At 42.7% G+C, this 16306-nt stretch overlaps 1 protein-coding gene across 1 annotated transcript in view; it reads right to left on the reverse strand.

Annotated features, from left to right (window-relative positions):
• RND3 (Rho family GTPase 3) overlaps nucleotides 1–15779 on the reverse strand; it is a 24124-nt gene extending 8345 nt beyond the window's left edge. The window contains exons 1-2 of the mRNA XM_069982684.1: nucleotides 15468–15779; nucleotides 14720–14807 (exon numbers count right to left, since the gene is read on the reverse strand). Of these exons, the coding sequence (XP_069838785.1) occupies nucleotides 14720–14807; nucleotides 15468–15617 (238 nt within the window). The 5' untranslated portion in view covers nucleotides 15618–15779. The remainder of the gene's footprint in view (nucleotides 1–14719; nucleotides 14808–15467) is intronic.
• Nucleotides 15780–16306: the final 527 nt, after the last annotated feature.

Genomic DNA, 16306 nt, shown 5'->3' on the forward strand with positions numbered 1-16306 from the left:
ACTGGGAATTCTGGGAAAAATATGCAAATCAGCTCACCCTTTTGGAGGTAGATTTCATTTGTCCGTTTTCAAAAACTTTAATTTAATCTGTATAGGTTGCTTTAGAGAAAAGAGTCCAATTTTTTTAATTTTTTTTTTTTTACAGGAAAACCGTCCCTTTAAGTTAAGACATGATGATCAATTCCTGATGACTTCTGGACCCACAGTTGTTGATGGGACATATGGATAAGGTTAGCACTAGCACTGACACCGATTTCTAAGAATCATCGGCAATGATGGAACGTGCCGGAGCGGATTTCAACAGATGAAACAATAAAACACATGTCATGGTTGTCATATGAACAAACCTGAAGTGTGGTCACGGCTGCCATGTGAACAGCCTCGTAGTGAAAAGGCCATGGAAATCTCAAACTCTATTTACTGGTAATGGAGTTAATCCCGGCTTACACTTCAAAGGGAGCAATGCAAAACGGCTGCTCACCTTGTAGGCATTGCGCAACCAGCTCATCCCTGAAATATGAGGCGAGTGAAAATGAATGCCATGTGTGATTTTCTCAAACCTCGCCCATAGAAAGCGACTCCTCGTTCGCATACCTGCCCTCTGAAATCACCGCAGCCTCATCCCGTACGCCATATATGTCCGTAAACTGCACCCCAGACCGCTGTGGCATAAACCAGTTCATTTGTCACAATGATTTCGAAGCTTTTACTGAGCTCTTAAATTCCTTTTACGAGGGTGGCTGAAGGTTTGCAGGTTAGACACACACTCGAGGCTTTTATAAGAAGGATCTCCGACACCCACGCCTGACTTGCGGTGATTCTGAGAGCATCATTACGGAAGAATAGTGGGATTACGAATTACTTTAGTGGCAACAATCTGCGGAGATTTATTTTTATTACTTGCAAAATAAAAATTCTTGCTGTAGGTTTCATCGTTTAATGGCCGTATTAATATATAATAACGCAGATGCGTCATTTTAGAAAGTTCGGAACATTTTCTACCTTTCGGATTAACCCGTCAGTGTGATTGGAGCGCATCACTTCTTTTATTGAATCCCTGAAGGTCTCATTCACTCCATTTCTACTTTGTTTCTGTAGTCCACACAAAGGACTTTCTCCTTACCCCTCTCTGCTAGGCCATGACAGTGCTGGTAAAAGTGCATGGAACAGGCTGGTACTGTGTTTGCCTGATGATCTATACATTAGCCCACTATAGATGGCATGTTAGGGAAGAAGGGGTTACTGATGCACTTGGTTTGCAAGGTGCTATGACAGCAGAAATGACATAAACAGCAGCAGCACAGCAAGCACTGAACCTGAAGCCTAGACATGCTAGCAGTAAGCACTGTGTTCAGGGATTATTTACATAGTACACTAGTATACAGTACATGACATGTGGGGGAGAAGGGATGACCGATACACTGACTTTGCAAGCTGCTATGTGACCTATGTGACCCGGGGTAAGGCCTAATTCACACATCCATTGTTCTTTCCGCAATTGCAGGCACGCAATTGCGGACAGAACATGGAACCAATGTTATCTAATGGCCCTGTTCACACGTCCGTACATGTATACGGGGCCCCGATCCGTGCCGCAAAATAACAGACATGTTGTAATGTGGACCGTTTTCTCGCTGGGGTAAGGATGTGTGAATGTAGTGCTCCAGGCAGTCCGGGTCCGCGGACTGCACTACGGGTGTGTGAATGTGGCCTAAGCCTTTCCATCGTATGAATAGCGCAGATCATCTAGAGTTTGCAGGAAAGTACGGTGGCCCAATCTTAAGTCCAAAGGGGTGTTTTCCCGTTGACTATTCTTAAGGTTGGACACCACAACTAGAAGAATTAAGTGAGGTCCATAAGCATTTGGCCATGTCCAGTACCGCAGTTGACTTCCGCTCAATCCATTTACGTAAATGGATGGGACTGCAGTACCAGACAGAGGCACCAACATTTGGATGTCACTGTCTCGGATACTGCTGTAGGCAGCAGCCTGAAGCTCTTTGTTCTGTTGACTGGTGGTGGTCCCAAGGTTGTGTCCCCTACGATTATACATTGATGTTCTATACTATGAATAGGTCTCACTTGCCTATACTCAACTATGTGGCGATCACCCATCTATTCTTTACAGCGATGTGCAGTCGATCTCCGTGACTACAGGTAATTAGGATTATATCTATATAATAACATTTATAACACCCATCAAAATCACTGTGGGTAACTAAAGATTCATAAATCCAAGAGCTGCATAAAACAAGATTAATAAATCATAACTTACAATGTAAAGTTATACAACCTGTAAGCAATGTTCGGTAGATGATATTTATACATTCTATACAGTAAATTTAGCGCAGCATTCACGGCTCCTCTTAAGTGTATAGCCATATAGCCGAATCCTCCAGAGACCCAGATGTCATATTCACATTCCCTGTTCATAATCTTTACCAGCATTTACAAGTAATGTGACTGGTGCTAGGACCCTGAAGGATCTCTGCATGCACCCTGTAGGTATGGCAGCCACAGGCAGGGAAAGATTTGCAGCCCATCAATCATCCTGCCTGAGCGATTATCTGTAAGGCCTGAATTTTATTAGGAAATGGGGCTGTTAAAGCCATTGGCAGGAGAAAGAAAAAGGAGGGCAGAATGAGAAAACACACAAAGTTATGCAACAAAAAGAAAATTACTTGCATATGAACAAATTATTTCGCTGTATGGGACCAAAAAAGTTAGATTTTTTTTCCTATTGCTGACGTAAAATATAATTAAAAGGTTATAGATGCTGCCATAAAACAGAACACTCAAAATACTCTTTCAGGAGGTGAAAATGGTGGGCAAGGTTAGGTGGACCTCCCCATTTTCTGATTCATAACGTAAAAGGGGATATTCGGGGAAGAATTTTTTAGCACCTCTAGGTGCTGCCAAAATTTAAAAAAAAAAAAAAAAAGAGTCATACTTACCTGGCCCACTACGGTCAGCGAGAGTCAAGGCAGGTAAGTATGACTTTTTATTTTGGCCACACTCAGGCCCTTTCTAAAACAAATATGTCATGTTGTTTCTGGGTGTTTTTCTAAGCCTGGATAACCCTACAACTCTCCACTGACATTATGTTTTGGGTAGGCCGCCATACACCTTAGAACAGTGATGGGGAACCTTAGGCCCTCCAGCTGTTAAAAAACTACAACCCCCACTATGCCTGGACCATGGTGGGGGTTGTAGTTTTGCAACAGCTGAAGGGCGGAAGGTTCCCCATCCCTGCCTTAGAAGGTCTTTACTCTATGTTGTATGGACAACTTTTTTTCTTAAGACCTTCATCATTTAGCTAAAGCTAAGACTTGCCATGAAGAGTGTCTTTTGTCTCTGGAGGACCCAACACTTGTAATGGTTTAGATCCCCTGTGGGGGCGCTGTAGAAAAACTAAACACTGCAACAATCCTCTCACAGATTACAGCTGATCAGTAGTAGTCCTAGCAGCTGTGATCAGTTGAGGGAAGAATATAAGAACTTTAAAAAGGAAAAAATGTATAAAAATATAGCACAATACAAACTACCCACACATCTCCGGTCCCAGAGGTCTCAAGTCAGGGACTACATTTTCTAGACATATAGAAAAATCATTGAACACAATAACCCCATAGAGTCTGGTTATATTATTAACATTCCTACAAACCACACAAACAACTTTCAAAAGCCGTCCGCCGCTGGTTTCTAGGAGGGAAAAGAGAAGCAGTCTTGCCCAATATCGCGGGAATAAATAGGAACAAGACTTCCATGTTTGCTTACAAGCAGATTCCATGTTGGCAGATTGCCAGAGACAATAATAAAATGTTCTCACCAGTTTACAAATATTGGCGTAAACACATAAAAGAGGATTAACATTTCTTCGATATGAGTTCATGTCATACTTCGATACACCGTCGCGACCACCCAGCCGTGCAAATCCCCGGAACATCTTTATTATGTACGGAAACTTACAAGGGTATTCCCATCTTATGACCTAGGTAGGATAAGCCGCCACTTTATGATTGTTCGAGGTCCAACCACCAATCCTGAGACGGTTGGGCTGTAGTGTTAACCAACATGTCCCCTTGCACATCGGCGACCCCACTGGCTGTGCAGGGAACTGCAGCCACTCCTATTCACTGATGTCCTTGCCGACCTAGCAATTTTCATGGTTGTCAATGAGTCACATTTCACAATTTTTTTTTTTTTTTTGCGTTTTGTTCTCCATAAAAGTGAATGTGAGGAATGCTAACAGAAAAACACTTAACATGTTTGTTTTTTTCCTAAGAAAACCAGTTCTCGGAACAATTTTTAACTTTTCTCTGAAGAGACAAAAATAAAAATACACTCCCCCAATGTATTCACAGCAGTGTTGCACTAGGAGTCCAGATTTCGCTGTACATAGTGCATCAATAGTCGCTGCTGTGCGGATGTGATGGATGAAAAGAACACAGCACGATCCTACAGCGGGGGTCCTGAGATCTGAACACCAGGATCAAACTGCTACTTCATGTAAACTACACCGTGACATTACCCTAGTAAGCCAAATGTCTTAAGAAATCTCAAAAAAAAAAAAAAAAATCCCTTAATTTGTTAAAATTCCCATATTTTGGAGGCGCCTTCTCTGGGGTGATGTCCTTACTGGAAAGGCAATCCCCAATGGAGGAGTCTGCAGCTCGGGCTTACTGCTATCATGTGGATGTTCCTGCTTCGGAAAAGCCTTTCCCTTGCATGATAATTAAAGTGACTGCACAATAAGACATATGGAGAGAGAAGAGGGGGGAGGAGAAGGAGGGAGAACAGGGGGGTTGTATATATACGTGTACCCAGACTGACTGATTGGGTGACTAAACAGATTTCTGTTATTTGTAAAGGCTGCATATGTTAATTATAGAAGGAAGAACAGCTCTGGAGCAAACTTCTGCTCCAACACTGAAGAGAAGGGACATATAAAAATGTCCAATTACAGAAATATATATATATATATATATATATATATATATATAGATATATATATATATATATATATATATATATATATATATATATATATATATATATATATATATATATATATCAGTATATATTTATATATACGGCTCCAAAGCCCCTTCACACAGATTCTCAGTAATAAAAAGTTCAATGTCAGATGGCTGAGGCCCAAAGGGGAAGATTTATGAAACATGGTGTAAAGTGAAACTGGCTCAGTTGCCCCTAGCAACCAATCAGATTCCACCTTTCATTCCTCACAGACTCTTTGGAAAATGAAAGGTGGAATCTGATTGGTTGCTAGGGGCAACTGAGCCAATTTCACTTTACACCATGTTTGATAAATCTCCCCCATAATCTTTATAATGAATGAAGCAGAGAACCACCACTGCTCCTGCTGGAGATAGCTGACCACAGTACTAGGCTATCTACAATGGCTCCTAGACAATGAATGCAGTGGTGGCACACATGGTCCCTCCATCCATGACAAAGTCTTTTGTCCCCCTTCTCGAGATCATGCCAGGGGAAGGGGCGCTTACTGCATACTGTTAAGACATTGTACTCAATACTAAGCCAGTATGCAGTAAGCTCCCCCTAGTGGTGGCAGTCTGTATGTTAAATATTTTAAACTGTTGGACAATCCTCCAGTTAGGCCATCAATATCAGATCTGCAGGGTCCAACACATGCAAAGAGTTTGTTCTCTCCATGATTGCGAGGGTTTTCTCCGGGAACTCCAGTTTCCTTCCAAAACATACAGATTTAGGCAAATTTAGATTGTGAGTTCTAAATTGATAAACTATGCGGAATGAGTAGGCGCAATACAAATAAAATCATTATTATTCGGCACACAAGTGCTGTGGCCTCTTCAAACATCTGACTGGCAGGGGTCCCGGGAGGTAGGACCCCTGTTGATCAAATATTGATGGCCTATCTATAAAACGACAGGTAACCCCCTTAACGCCATCTCTATAAAAGGTATCATAGACCTGACTATTATCAATATAATAAAGAAATTAATCTGTGCAGAATTTCGAGGGATGGACATTCACTATATCCTGGATATATTTTGCCCAACAACAAAAAGAGGCATTCACTGTGCTTGTATTAGGTATCAGACCCTCCAAACTCCTGAATTCCCACATTAAGTTCTATTACTTCTATTATAAAGGAAATTCTGAGAACCCTGGCAAACACTGCTGCCGTCTTCTAAGAGAACTCTAAACTTCTATACCCCGCATTCCTGCCGGTATAAATTCACTGCATATGTTCCATAGAGCTCATTGTTATTGGCTTACGTGGGAACGGCCTCTTGGATTGTAGCCATTGTGTAAGAGAATCTTTAGAAGTGGAATTTTTGGGTAAAGTTCCTCCTATTTGGTTAATATCAGTAACAGGCCGGAGCGCCAGGCTTTGATGTAGAAGAGCAGATTCCCCCCATTACTGGTGAGTGAGGCGGCTGCAGATTGTGACACTGAGCGTCTACAGTTTCCACACGGCCATGATGATAAATGTATTTCCACTCACAGAATCTGACATCTGTCTTTCGTCCAGCCGCATCAAATATCCTGCTAATCTATAATGCTTGAGAGACGAGTCAAAATATTTCCCGTAAGACAGAAGGACTTCATTTCCCATCTTGGTAGACATTCAGAGAAACATCACACTCAATCTTATATATATAGCACCACCATATTCCATAACAGAGGTGTCTATAGAGAGGTGTTTTAGTCAGCTGTTTAATAGGATTTACATAAAAGTTTAGTAATAGTATCACAGGAAACAACAGGGGGATGGGGGGGGGGGAGCTGGGAAAAACACATATGGAGGGTCCCCTCCAATTAGTTGGAGTAGAATGATCATAATTTTCCCCTAAAAAAAATATACCTGCCACTGAGTGGCGAATAAACATACTAATACAGTAACTAGATAGTAACACAAACACTGAACACAGAGGGGGGCCGGCATGAGGGACGGCTGTAGCGGTTCGTCCGGCCTCCCGAAGATGTCGTCATTGTCCCAAGATGGCGGCAGGGGGTCGACAGTAATGCGGTGAGTATAATGCACCACACTTCCGGGGTGGGGGATCACGGGGAAGGGGGCCCATTCACTTACATAACACACATTACAAAGTTGTATAACATTGTAATGTGTGTTATTTAATGAATAAATGTTTAGCGCCGCACTACCCCTTTAACTAGATTTACTGTTAAACCTTGGATACCAGAGAGACACCCCTAGTGGAAGCGGTAATGGTGGCAATATTGATGGTCCCTTTCAGAATTTACATGCAAATAGGAATTTCTATTTACAATGACAGATCGATATATGGTCATAATGCAAATTTTTAATAAAAAACAGATGTTGGAGATGATCTTGGTGAGACGGAGGCAATAAGATACCAGCCGGGGCCACACAAACTGTACGGCTTATTAGGAGCCAGGAAGCAATTTGTCTGGAATGTTCCAAACAATCCCATAGAATATACATCCTAAACTGCTTCTTCTCTTTAGACTGTGGCCCACAACATGTCCTAGCAAGGGGCAGGTTGCACAATCAAGACTTGGACGCCATCCAGCTATACTGGGAGCCGAAGATTTTTGGCAGATCTTTTTAATCATTTTCATGCTTTGCTCCAAACTTCCATCCCGAGCACAAAGGAGCTGAAGCACAGGCGGGAGATAGCAAACAGCTTTAATTAAAACGTAATATCCTTCCACATATAAACTGCATCAGATTCTTTACACAAAAAATTGGGAAGTACAAAGCCTCGACTAACCCTCCGCGTAGAAACTGGAAGACGAATAATCAAATGTTTACCGAGCCTTTGAAGAAGAATGGTATTAAAAAAAAACGTCTCTCAAACAACCAAGAGGACGCATGTCTGGAATCCGACATTTCACACGGATTTGGATCTGGAGGGCGATTATTGAAAAACGTTTCACACAAAATCCGGACTGGCTAATACTCTCAATAGTAATCAAGTGAAGAAAGGCTTCCTAAGATGATCTCGTTGCTATGTAGCCGACCTAGGACAACCCTGGATTGCAGCTTCGGCAACTAAAAAAGTGAGAACCCTTTGTGTGTCTATAGTAGTTGTCATGTCCCCACAAAACAGCATAACATGAGCATGCTTGAGTCCAATCTTTCAGCATTTGAATATCGGTGGATGAAGAAGTTGCATACAGCCCTAGGGAGTCCCGGAAAACATAGATAGAGCCTATGGCCTATGTGTGTATCCATGTTTTCCTGGACTCCCAAGGACTGCACCCAACTTCTTCAGCCACCAGTATTCAAAATGCCAAACAATCGGATTCAAGCATGCTCGAGTTGCGCTCATGGGGGGGGGGGTGGATTTACAAAGAGTACGCCAGAGAGAAAGTGCTGATTCACCTCATCTACCTGGCATACGCCTCCCGTACGCCCCGCTCGGCCGATGGCCGTGGCCTCCTCCCGCACCTCGTTTATCATAAATCATGATTAAAATCTATACCTACTGCAAGCAGGTGTAGATTTTGTACACCGGGCGCAGGTTCGGGCGCCCGACGGGACAGATTTACTAAGAGGCGTGCGCCTCTTAGTGTATCTAGCCGGGGAAAAGGGGGTGGGGCCTAATATAAGAAGTACGCTGGTTGTAAATCCCCCACATTGAGTTGTGCTCATCGAGAGGATCATGGCTACTATCCAGACTAAGAAAGCTTCCAACCTCATCAGGGTACAGAATATAATTAAATTACAATAGGAATCATGAAAAAGTTTTACCTTTAACCAGGTCTCAAACACATTTCAAACCGGTTACTGGAGGGAACTTGTTAACAGTGACCTCATCTGACAAGTCGGAGCAACTGGAGGATGGAGATGACAGAGGTGGACTGACCCTCAGGGCTGGAATTAGTAGCATTATCACTGCACCAGGTGACAGGCACCAACAGTCATCAGTGGAACAGAACGGAATCTGCTATGTGTCAACTTTAGATGGAAACAAATTATTGGCTCCACACCATCTTAGTAAAGAAACTACAAGATCTTAAGCCTTTGGGCACTAACATATAACATCTAATGACCATAAATGAACATTCGATAACTAGATTGGAGAGGAAAGGCTGGTAATACTATGCCAATACTATGGATGGATGGCAAATAAACTAAAATATTGTGGGCATCGAGACCTATACTATATTTTTTTGTCTTACTTTTGCGGTCAATTCGGACACAGGCCTTATGCTCATTACAGCTTCTGTGTACAGTATCTGGTTCCAATAGATTATATATAATACGACACAGATTACCGACACATCTGCTGCAACACTGAGCCAATGGCCTAATTGCCGCGTGTGTATAGTACGGCCGCGCTGATGCTCGATAACAACCCAGGAAATTGCTTAGATTGCTATCAAGCGTGTGGGTAAATGGACTCGCTGCAGGTCCGTGTAGGAGATCAGGTATGATTGCACTAATAGTCCGCAGGGAAGATGTATGTTCTCTGTGCATTGCAGGGCCCGCTATTAGGACCAAACTGGACACACGTCCTGTCCTACAAAGGCCGAGGGACTGACCAAGGGTATAAATCACTAGAAAAGATCCCTTTAGGTTAAGGAAGTGTCCCCTAAGCTAAGGTAGCAAGAAGCTGTAAGATTAGGGCCCGTTCACACTATGGAATCGGCCCCAAAATTCCGCTCTGAAGCCCCGCCCGCAGACTCTGTGCCGAATCCGGCCTGCTATCACTTTTAATAGGAGGCCGTGCAAGCCTCCTCTCTGTGCCTCTCTGCTCAAAGAATTGATATGGCACGGAGGCGCATGAGGCCTCCCATTGAAAGAGATAGCAGGCGGGATTCCGTAGTGTGAAGGGGCTCTTAAAGAGGACTTGAAATATTTGCATTTCCTATGAATAACACTGTTAGAGCACTGTGCTGTCCCTCTATTATTTCTCCTGGAAATGCCTGAATTGACAGCTAGGTGGTACCATTTCCTGTTGTCAACGGGGCGTGACTACCTAAGCAGAACTGTTCAATTAGTGATGTGTAGGGACACACCTATTCCATAATGGCAATGCTAACACCCATTTGTCAAATTATTTATACATTGCTAGGAAGAATAACAGAGGAATAGAACATTATAGAGGTCCAAGCAGTTAGACAAGTCAGCTTCATATTAGAGACTGTAGATGCTGTGGCTGCTATCATCCAGTTCTTGCAAAACTACAACTCCCAGCATGCACCAGAAGAGTTCTAGTTTAGCAATGCCTGAAGGGCCACAGATTACTCTCTGGTAAGGATGGATGTGCACTGCGTGGTAAGTCCTTACTATGAAATCAGTGCCAGCTTTTTACATTGGCACCGGGTACACTAGTAATAAGCAGCAGGAGTTGTCATTGCTTTTCTATTTCACTATACACAGTTCCAGATTTCACATCTTTGCCAAGTGCGTGCGGTAGCAGCTGCTGGATGCCGGATCGTGATGTGCCTGGTGCAGACATGTAAACTTGCTTGCTTAGGCCTTGGCACTGGCTCTAGGGTGGAGGCTGCAGGTTCCAGCTACAGAAATGCTATGAATGTATAAGGTAAACTGTGGTCTGAATACATCTGCCAGGAACAAGACTGTCGGACAAGCTGACCCCTGTATGCCATGACCTGACCATGACTAGGTGAAACAAATGTACTGTATTAGCAGGTAGGGATACGGAGCATGTGACTATGCATACAAGCAAAGGATAGCGAGAATTATAGCCAGAGAAGTTGTACTGTGCTCACCCAGCAGGATTACTGTGCATTCATATATAACACCAAATGGTCTATATATCAATCATAAACGACAATGTTGAGAATTATATTCACACTTACACATATTTCCTATTAGAACTATTCACCAAGGAGAATAAGGACTAGGTGCTGTCCCCTTAGGCAATCCGTAAGCTTACTGCATAGTATCCTGATTCTGTGGCACTCAGCTATATTCAGTAGAGAATCCAAACAGCAAGTATTCAATTCTACTGCAGCGCCATCTCTGGGGAAGTGAGGGATTACACGGTGGCCACTTAAATCAATGGGCTGTCTATGTAATGCATGGACAAACTGGGTCCTCCAGAGCTAGAGACACTCTTTAACTGCTCCTCAATCTAACTGATAGAGGGAGTCTCCAATAGTTTTATAGTATATAGTTGCTCCATTATATAGTTCACCTTTGAAATAGTACTACTTTTCAGCAAACAGGTTAATGCTCTAAAAATGAGCCCAGGGAGGTTGTCATTGCCCCGCCCCCCCTGACAACAGACAAAGCCCCTCCCCCTTGAGAAAACATCAAAACAATAAAATGAGTAATGAATAGAATAATGAGAAAACTAAACAGTTATTGTAGTATATGCAGCCAACTAAATCCACATTTTGTCGGGTGGGAACAGCTTTTATGAAGGAAGCGGAGCCAAGTCAGATGCTTCAAATGTGGTTTAATAAATTTAAGCATGGGTGCTCCAAATTAAAAGGAATAGCTGATCCGGAAAAATCGTAACTTCCAAGTATGTGGCCTGATCTATACCATATTTGTGTAATTGTTAACACAATCCTTGGCTGACAGATAAATGCAAAGCAACCACAAGAGAAAGCCTGCTCTGTAACACATGCTACAATGGAAAACCAGAGGACCAAGCTAGAAGCAAAGGGCATAACTGTGCGGGTAGATAATTGGCAAAAGGTGCCCAAGTATAAGGTAGGCATTCTCCTGAGGACCTACCTTATTACTATACTACATTGGGGCTGGTGGTTGGGTATATTGACGACATTCACCAACCCCTTCTGCCAGAAACATGGCATCCAACCTCCACACTGGCCTGAGAATCTCTATGGGAGGACTCTTTAAAAACTCTTAACACCGGTTTTAGAAATTTTCATTATTTGGCCCAAAATTACAGTTTTTACTGGAATTACAAAAAAAGTGTATACAGAAAATTTTGTGAAATAACAAAATTCTAGTAGCAGATTATTATTTTTTTTTTTAATAATTTTACTCCCGAAGGCATTTGATCATCACTTGTCAATTTTTAGGATTTTTATTTTTTTTTAATAATCCAGCACTATTGATACTAAATCAAACGTTTACTGTAAAAGCATCCGGATTAGATTATCGGAAATAACAAGAACACAGACAAAATATCAGGACGAGGAGGTGAGAGAAGCCACAAGTCAGAACATGAGGGATTTTCCCTTTCCCACTTCCTCCCCCATCCTCTTTTGCCCGGGATCAGCTTTCAGGCCTGGGACTCAGGATCTTCCCCACCCTCGTTCCCCTGAGATCAGCTTACAAGGGCTACACATGAAGCCAGGATGTCCTTGACGCTGCAGGACACAGACCCCCCTCCCTCTACCCTACTATGTGCCTGGCAGGTCATGAAAGGTCATCCCCCATTTGTCATCATCTTTCTTCTTGTGACCAGGTCTACATTACAGTGCATTCTGCTAGGAAGTAAGCCGCAGGAATGTGCAAACACTGTGTAAAGTGGATATATATATTCAGGGTTGATGGATAACTATATAATCACATACAGGACTTAAACATTCCAGCATATTCACCAACAGGGAAATTTCTTTAAAATAATCCATGGAGGCCATCAGATAGACGATAAGTAAATTCAAGTTCCTTATGTTAAATTAATATCTTTTCCAAGATGTTTATCGAGTCTAACTGCCAGGGTCAAACCGCTCCGTTCTTTGCATAGACTTCTATATATTAAAGGGTTAAAACTATGATGCAGGAATAGCTACTCAACCCTACAAATGAATGGTAAACATCAGGTCACACTCTACCAGCATAGTCAGCAGACCAGAAGCCTGAAATCTAAGGAATTCCAACTATTTCCATAGGAACCACCACATTCCTCCTAGCTACAGAAGCTACTATGGGACAAACTAATGTAAGAAAGGAACTATGGGGGTTAAAGGGCAGAGCCATATGGAAAAACCCAAAAAGAGGATGGGGATAGTGTTCAGAATCCATAAAACTAGTTGGCTAGATTAACTATGTGCAAATCACGTTAAACCTAATGGGCATTATGGATGTCTCTTCATATGATGGATCTGACTTCCAGACGATGACCATGAAGAGTGTCATTATCTATAGCTATGCTTTGATCTATGAGAATTGGGCCAAGCTTGGAGGAGATCATGAGAACATCCAACAACCCACCATGTTGTAGAGTCAGCACCTGGTTCTCTTGGAAAAAAGGCTTGTATGTTGGACATTGCCCACACTCCAAAATGTCCATGGGTGGTTGGGTTGGATGCCTCATTGACTTGCAGGCATCTGCCCACCTGTGGCTGGGTTGAACAATATTTGCACACAATGTCAGATACATCTGTTGCCCCAATGACTCCACCATCTGCCTCGTCCAACATGTAATGAATGGAGCAGATGTTGATCAGAACTGGACACCTTCTTCAACCAATACCAAACCAATTGCCATCAACCTGTAAACAGCTGGTGCAACCATGAAAATAGCAGCTTGTGTGGGCACTCCCAAAGAAACTGTGAAAACGCACGCGTACACACACACTCACATATGGCTTGGCTCCCTACTCTAGATACTATATCTAGAACTGCAGCAAGCATTTCCCTATCTATTCCGGTCTCCATTGTATAGCATCTTCCTGTTCCAGTGCATGGATAGCCTCAATTTATCTTCCTTAAGAAGAAAGCGCTGAGGAATATATTTACGCTACCTAAAGGACAGTAATAAATCATTTGGCTGGATATCAAATAGAGATCACAAGAGCGTATACAGAACAATGGAAGAAGACGATATATCCATAAAATCCCCCCCCCCCCTCCACCCGACTCCTGACACGGTATGTACAAAGCCCCCAATATTCTGCAGTGCTGGAAGACTGCACTGATAACTTTATGATACCGCAGCAGACATGACAAATGGCTATGACAATGGTCATTACTCTGATGTGTCCGGCGGCGGAGGCTCAGCTGCCTAGATGGCATTTTAAGACGGTCTGAAGAACCTGCTCAGACACCTATATAATCAAATTACAGGCCCATTATAACTCAATGTCACCTTTCGGCTATTCTGCACTGGGGGAAACTTTAGCTGTAGAAATGTGTTACAGTAACCAGGAAAGATGATCCGGGGGAAATATTTGAGGTCGGACGTCAGTGCATACCACATGGCACCCTCCTGTTACTCACAGAAAGGAAGCGTGTGCTGCATATGGGCTATACTACTCCGTCCAAAATATTACATCACTGGTGCATGCAAGTACTATCATAACGTATCAGACATCACAGGCCTCCGTATTGATAGGGTCAGATCTTATGCAATGGCTGCTGACCCCCGGAGCTGATTATCACAGTGATTTGAGGTAATAGACCAAAGCGAATGAGTCTGGGTATAAGGAAAAGAGGCATCTGATGCCCGCCTGGCAACAGAGAATAAGGCAATTGTCCCCAGCGGAGTTGTGACTTTAATGATATGACCCTATTAAGAGGGGGGGCTGTCATCACTGTAGATACTGAAGGATGGGACCCAAATTTGTCCCTTATCCCCATGCGTCATAGAGGGTTAATGAACCTTCCCCCCTTAATCAACTGCTAAAAACATATGGTCCTATACAGCAGGGTGGGCGGAAAAGGATTCCCTGCGAACTGCATAGTTACTGGAATCAAGTGCGAACTGCCTAGTTACATGAAATCAACCACAATGAGCACCACACATTCAAGAAACGAAGGTTCTTTTCTTACCAGACGTATCCCACAGACTCAGCTCTATCCTCTGGGTGTCAATCTCAAAACTGGCCGTGTAATTCTCAAATACGGTGGGGACGTAATTCTGGACGGAAAGATAGAAAATCAGGTTACCTATTGGGTTCCTGTAATGATGCCTCGCAAACTTAGAGGGGGGCCATGAAAATTCTAAACACTGCGGCTTTTATGATACATTGCATATATATAAAAACTATAAACAGAACCTTCAGCGATGCGTTGTATACGTTTAAATTGTAAACAATAAATATGATACATTGTATACATATAAATAGTAAACAATAAACAGAACCTTTAATGATACATTGTAATACATACAATCTATAAACAAAACCTTCAGGGATACATTGTATACATATAAACTGTAAACAATAAAAATGATACATTGTATACAGTTAAATTGCAAACAATAAATAGAATCTTCAGAGATACATTGTATACATATAAACATATAAACCATAAACAATAAACAGATACGGGAAAGTTAAACTTGCAATTAATATGGGATACTATCTGCCCTCTCTAACCCGCAGAGCTTGCAATCTATAAGCAACGGTTGCGATAAACCTACGACTAACATTACCAGGTCTGGCAGGAGCTTTGCAGTAATAATATACCCCTGAGAACAGATGGGGGCCAGAGATTAGTGCTCAGTGGGGGGCTTGTTAACCCCTGAGTAGCTGGATAAGCCTTTAAGTGCAGCGGCTATAGTCATGCAGGCTCTTACCTCTGGGAAGGAGTCCTTTGCAAAGACATGCAATAAAGCAGTCTTCCCACACTGGCTGTCTCCCACCACCACAATTTTGCATTTCACATTTTGGTTGGGATCCATCATAGATTTGCTAGACAGTTTCTGGCTGCTTCTTCTCTCCTTCATTGATGTGAACTTATTCCCCCCTCTTTGCAGATACAATAGAAGTTAGGCAGAAAGAGAAAAGGGGGCAGCTTGTTCCCAGCAATCCCCTCCAGCTGTTGTATCCTCCCAGTGCAGAGCTGTAATAACACATCCAATAGAGAGGTGACTGAGCTTTGTTTCACTACTCCTGGCTGGTTTTATGTGTCCAGCCTCCTGCACTATCCTTATGTCAGAGATCCACCCTTTTTCATTGTAGGGAGCCTGCTGTATGAGCACCATGCTGCAGCTTCTCACTGCTGACTTGTGTCCAGCGCGACATCTAGAGGACAGTAGTGGAATAGCAGGCTGGCAGACTCCAGCAATCATTTCTCTTGGATGGGTTTTTATTTTCTTGTAGCTGGAGCTAAATTGCATTGAACTTTACTGCAATAGGCGAGTGAATAAACCAGAATGAGTAGAAATCAATGAAGGAGAGTCAAGCATATAGTTTATAGTAACACAAAGCAGCAGTGGAAAGCATACCAAGGGAAGCAAGGAAGGGCAATGTATCCAAGGCCTCAACTATCTTGCTCCCCCACCCTCAGCAGATGTTACTTACAGCTCAACCTTGTACAGAACTAGGAATGCAAGAAATCAATCACTGGAAGGACATCACTATCTGTATACAGGAGACTATATACTATAGTGGATAGTGAGAAGCCATGAGGCCC

The sequence above is a fragment of the Dendropsophus ebraccatus genome, chromosome 9, assembly GCF_027789765.1.
Source record: "Dendropsophus ebraccatus isolate aDenEbr1 chromosome 9, aDenEbr1.pat, whole genome shotgun sequence".
Classification (NCBI taxonomy): domain Eukaryota; kingdom Metazoa; phylum Chordata; class Amphibia; order Anura; family Hylidae; genus Dendropsophus; species Dendropsophus ebraccatus.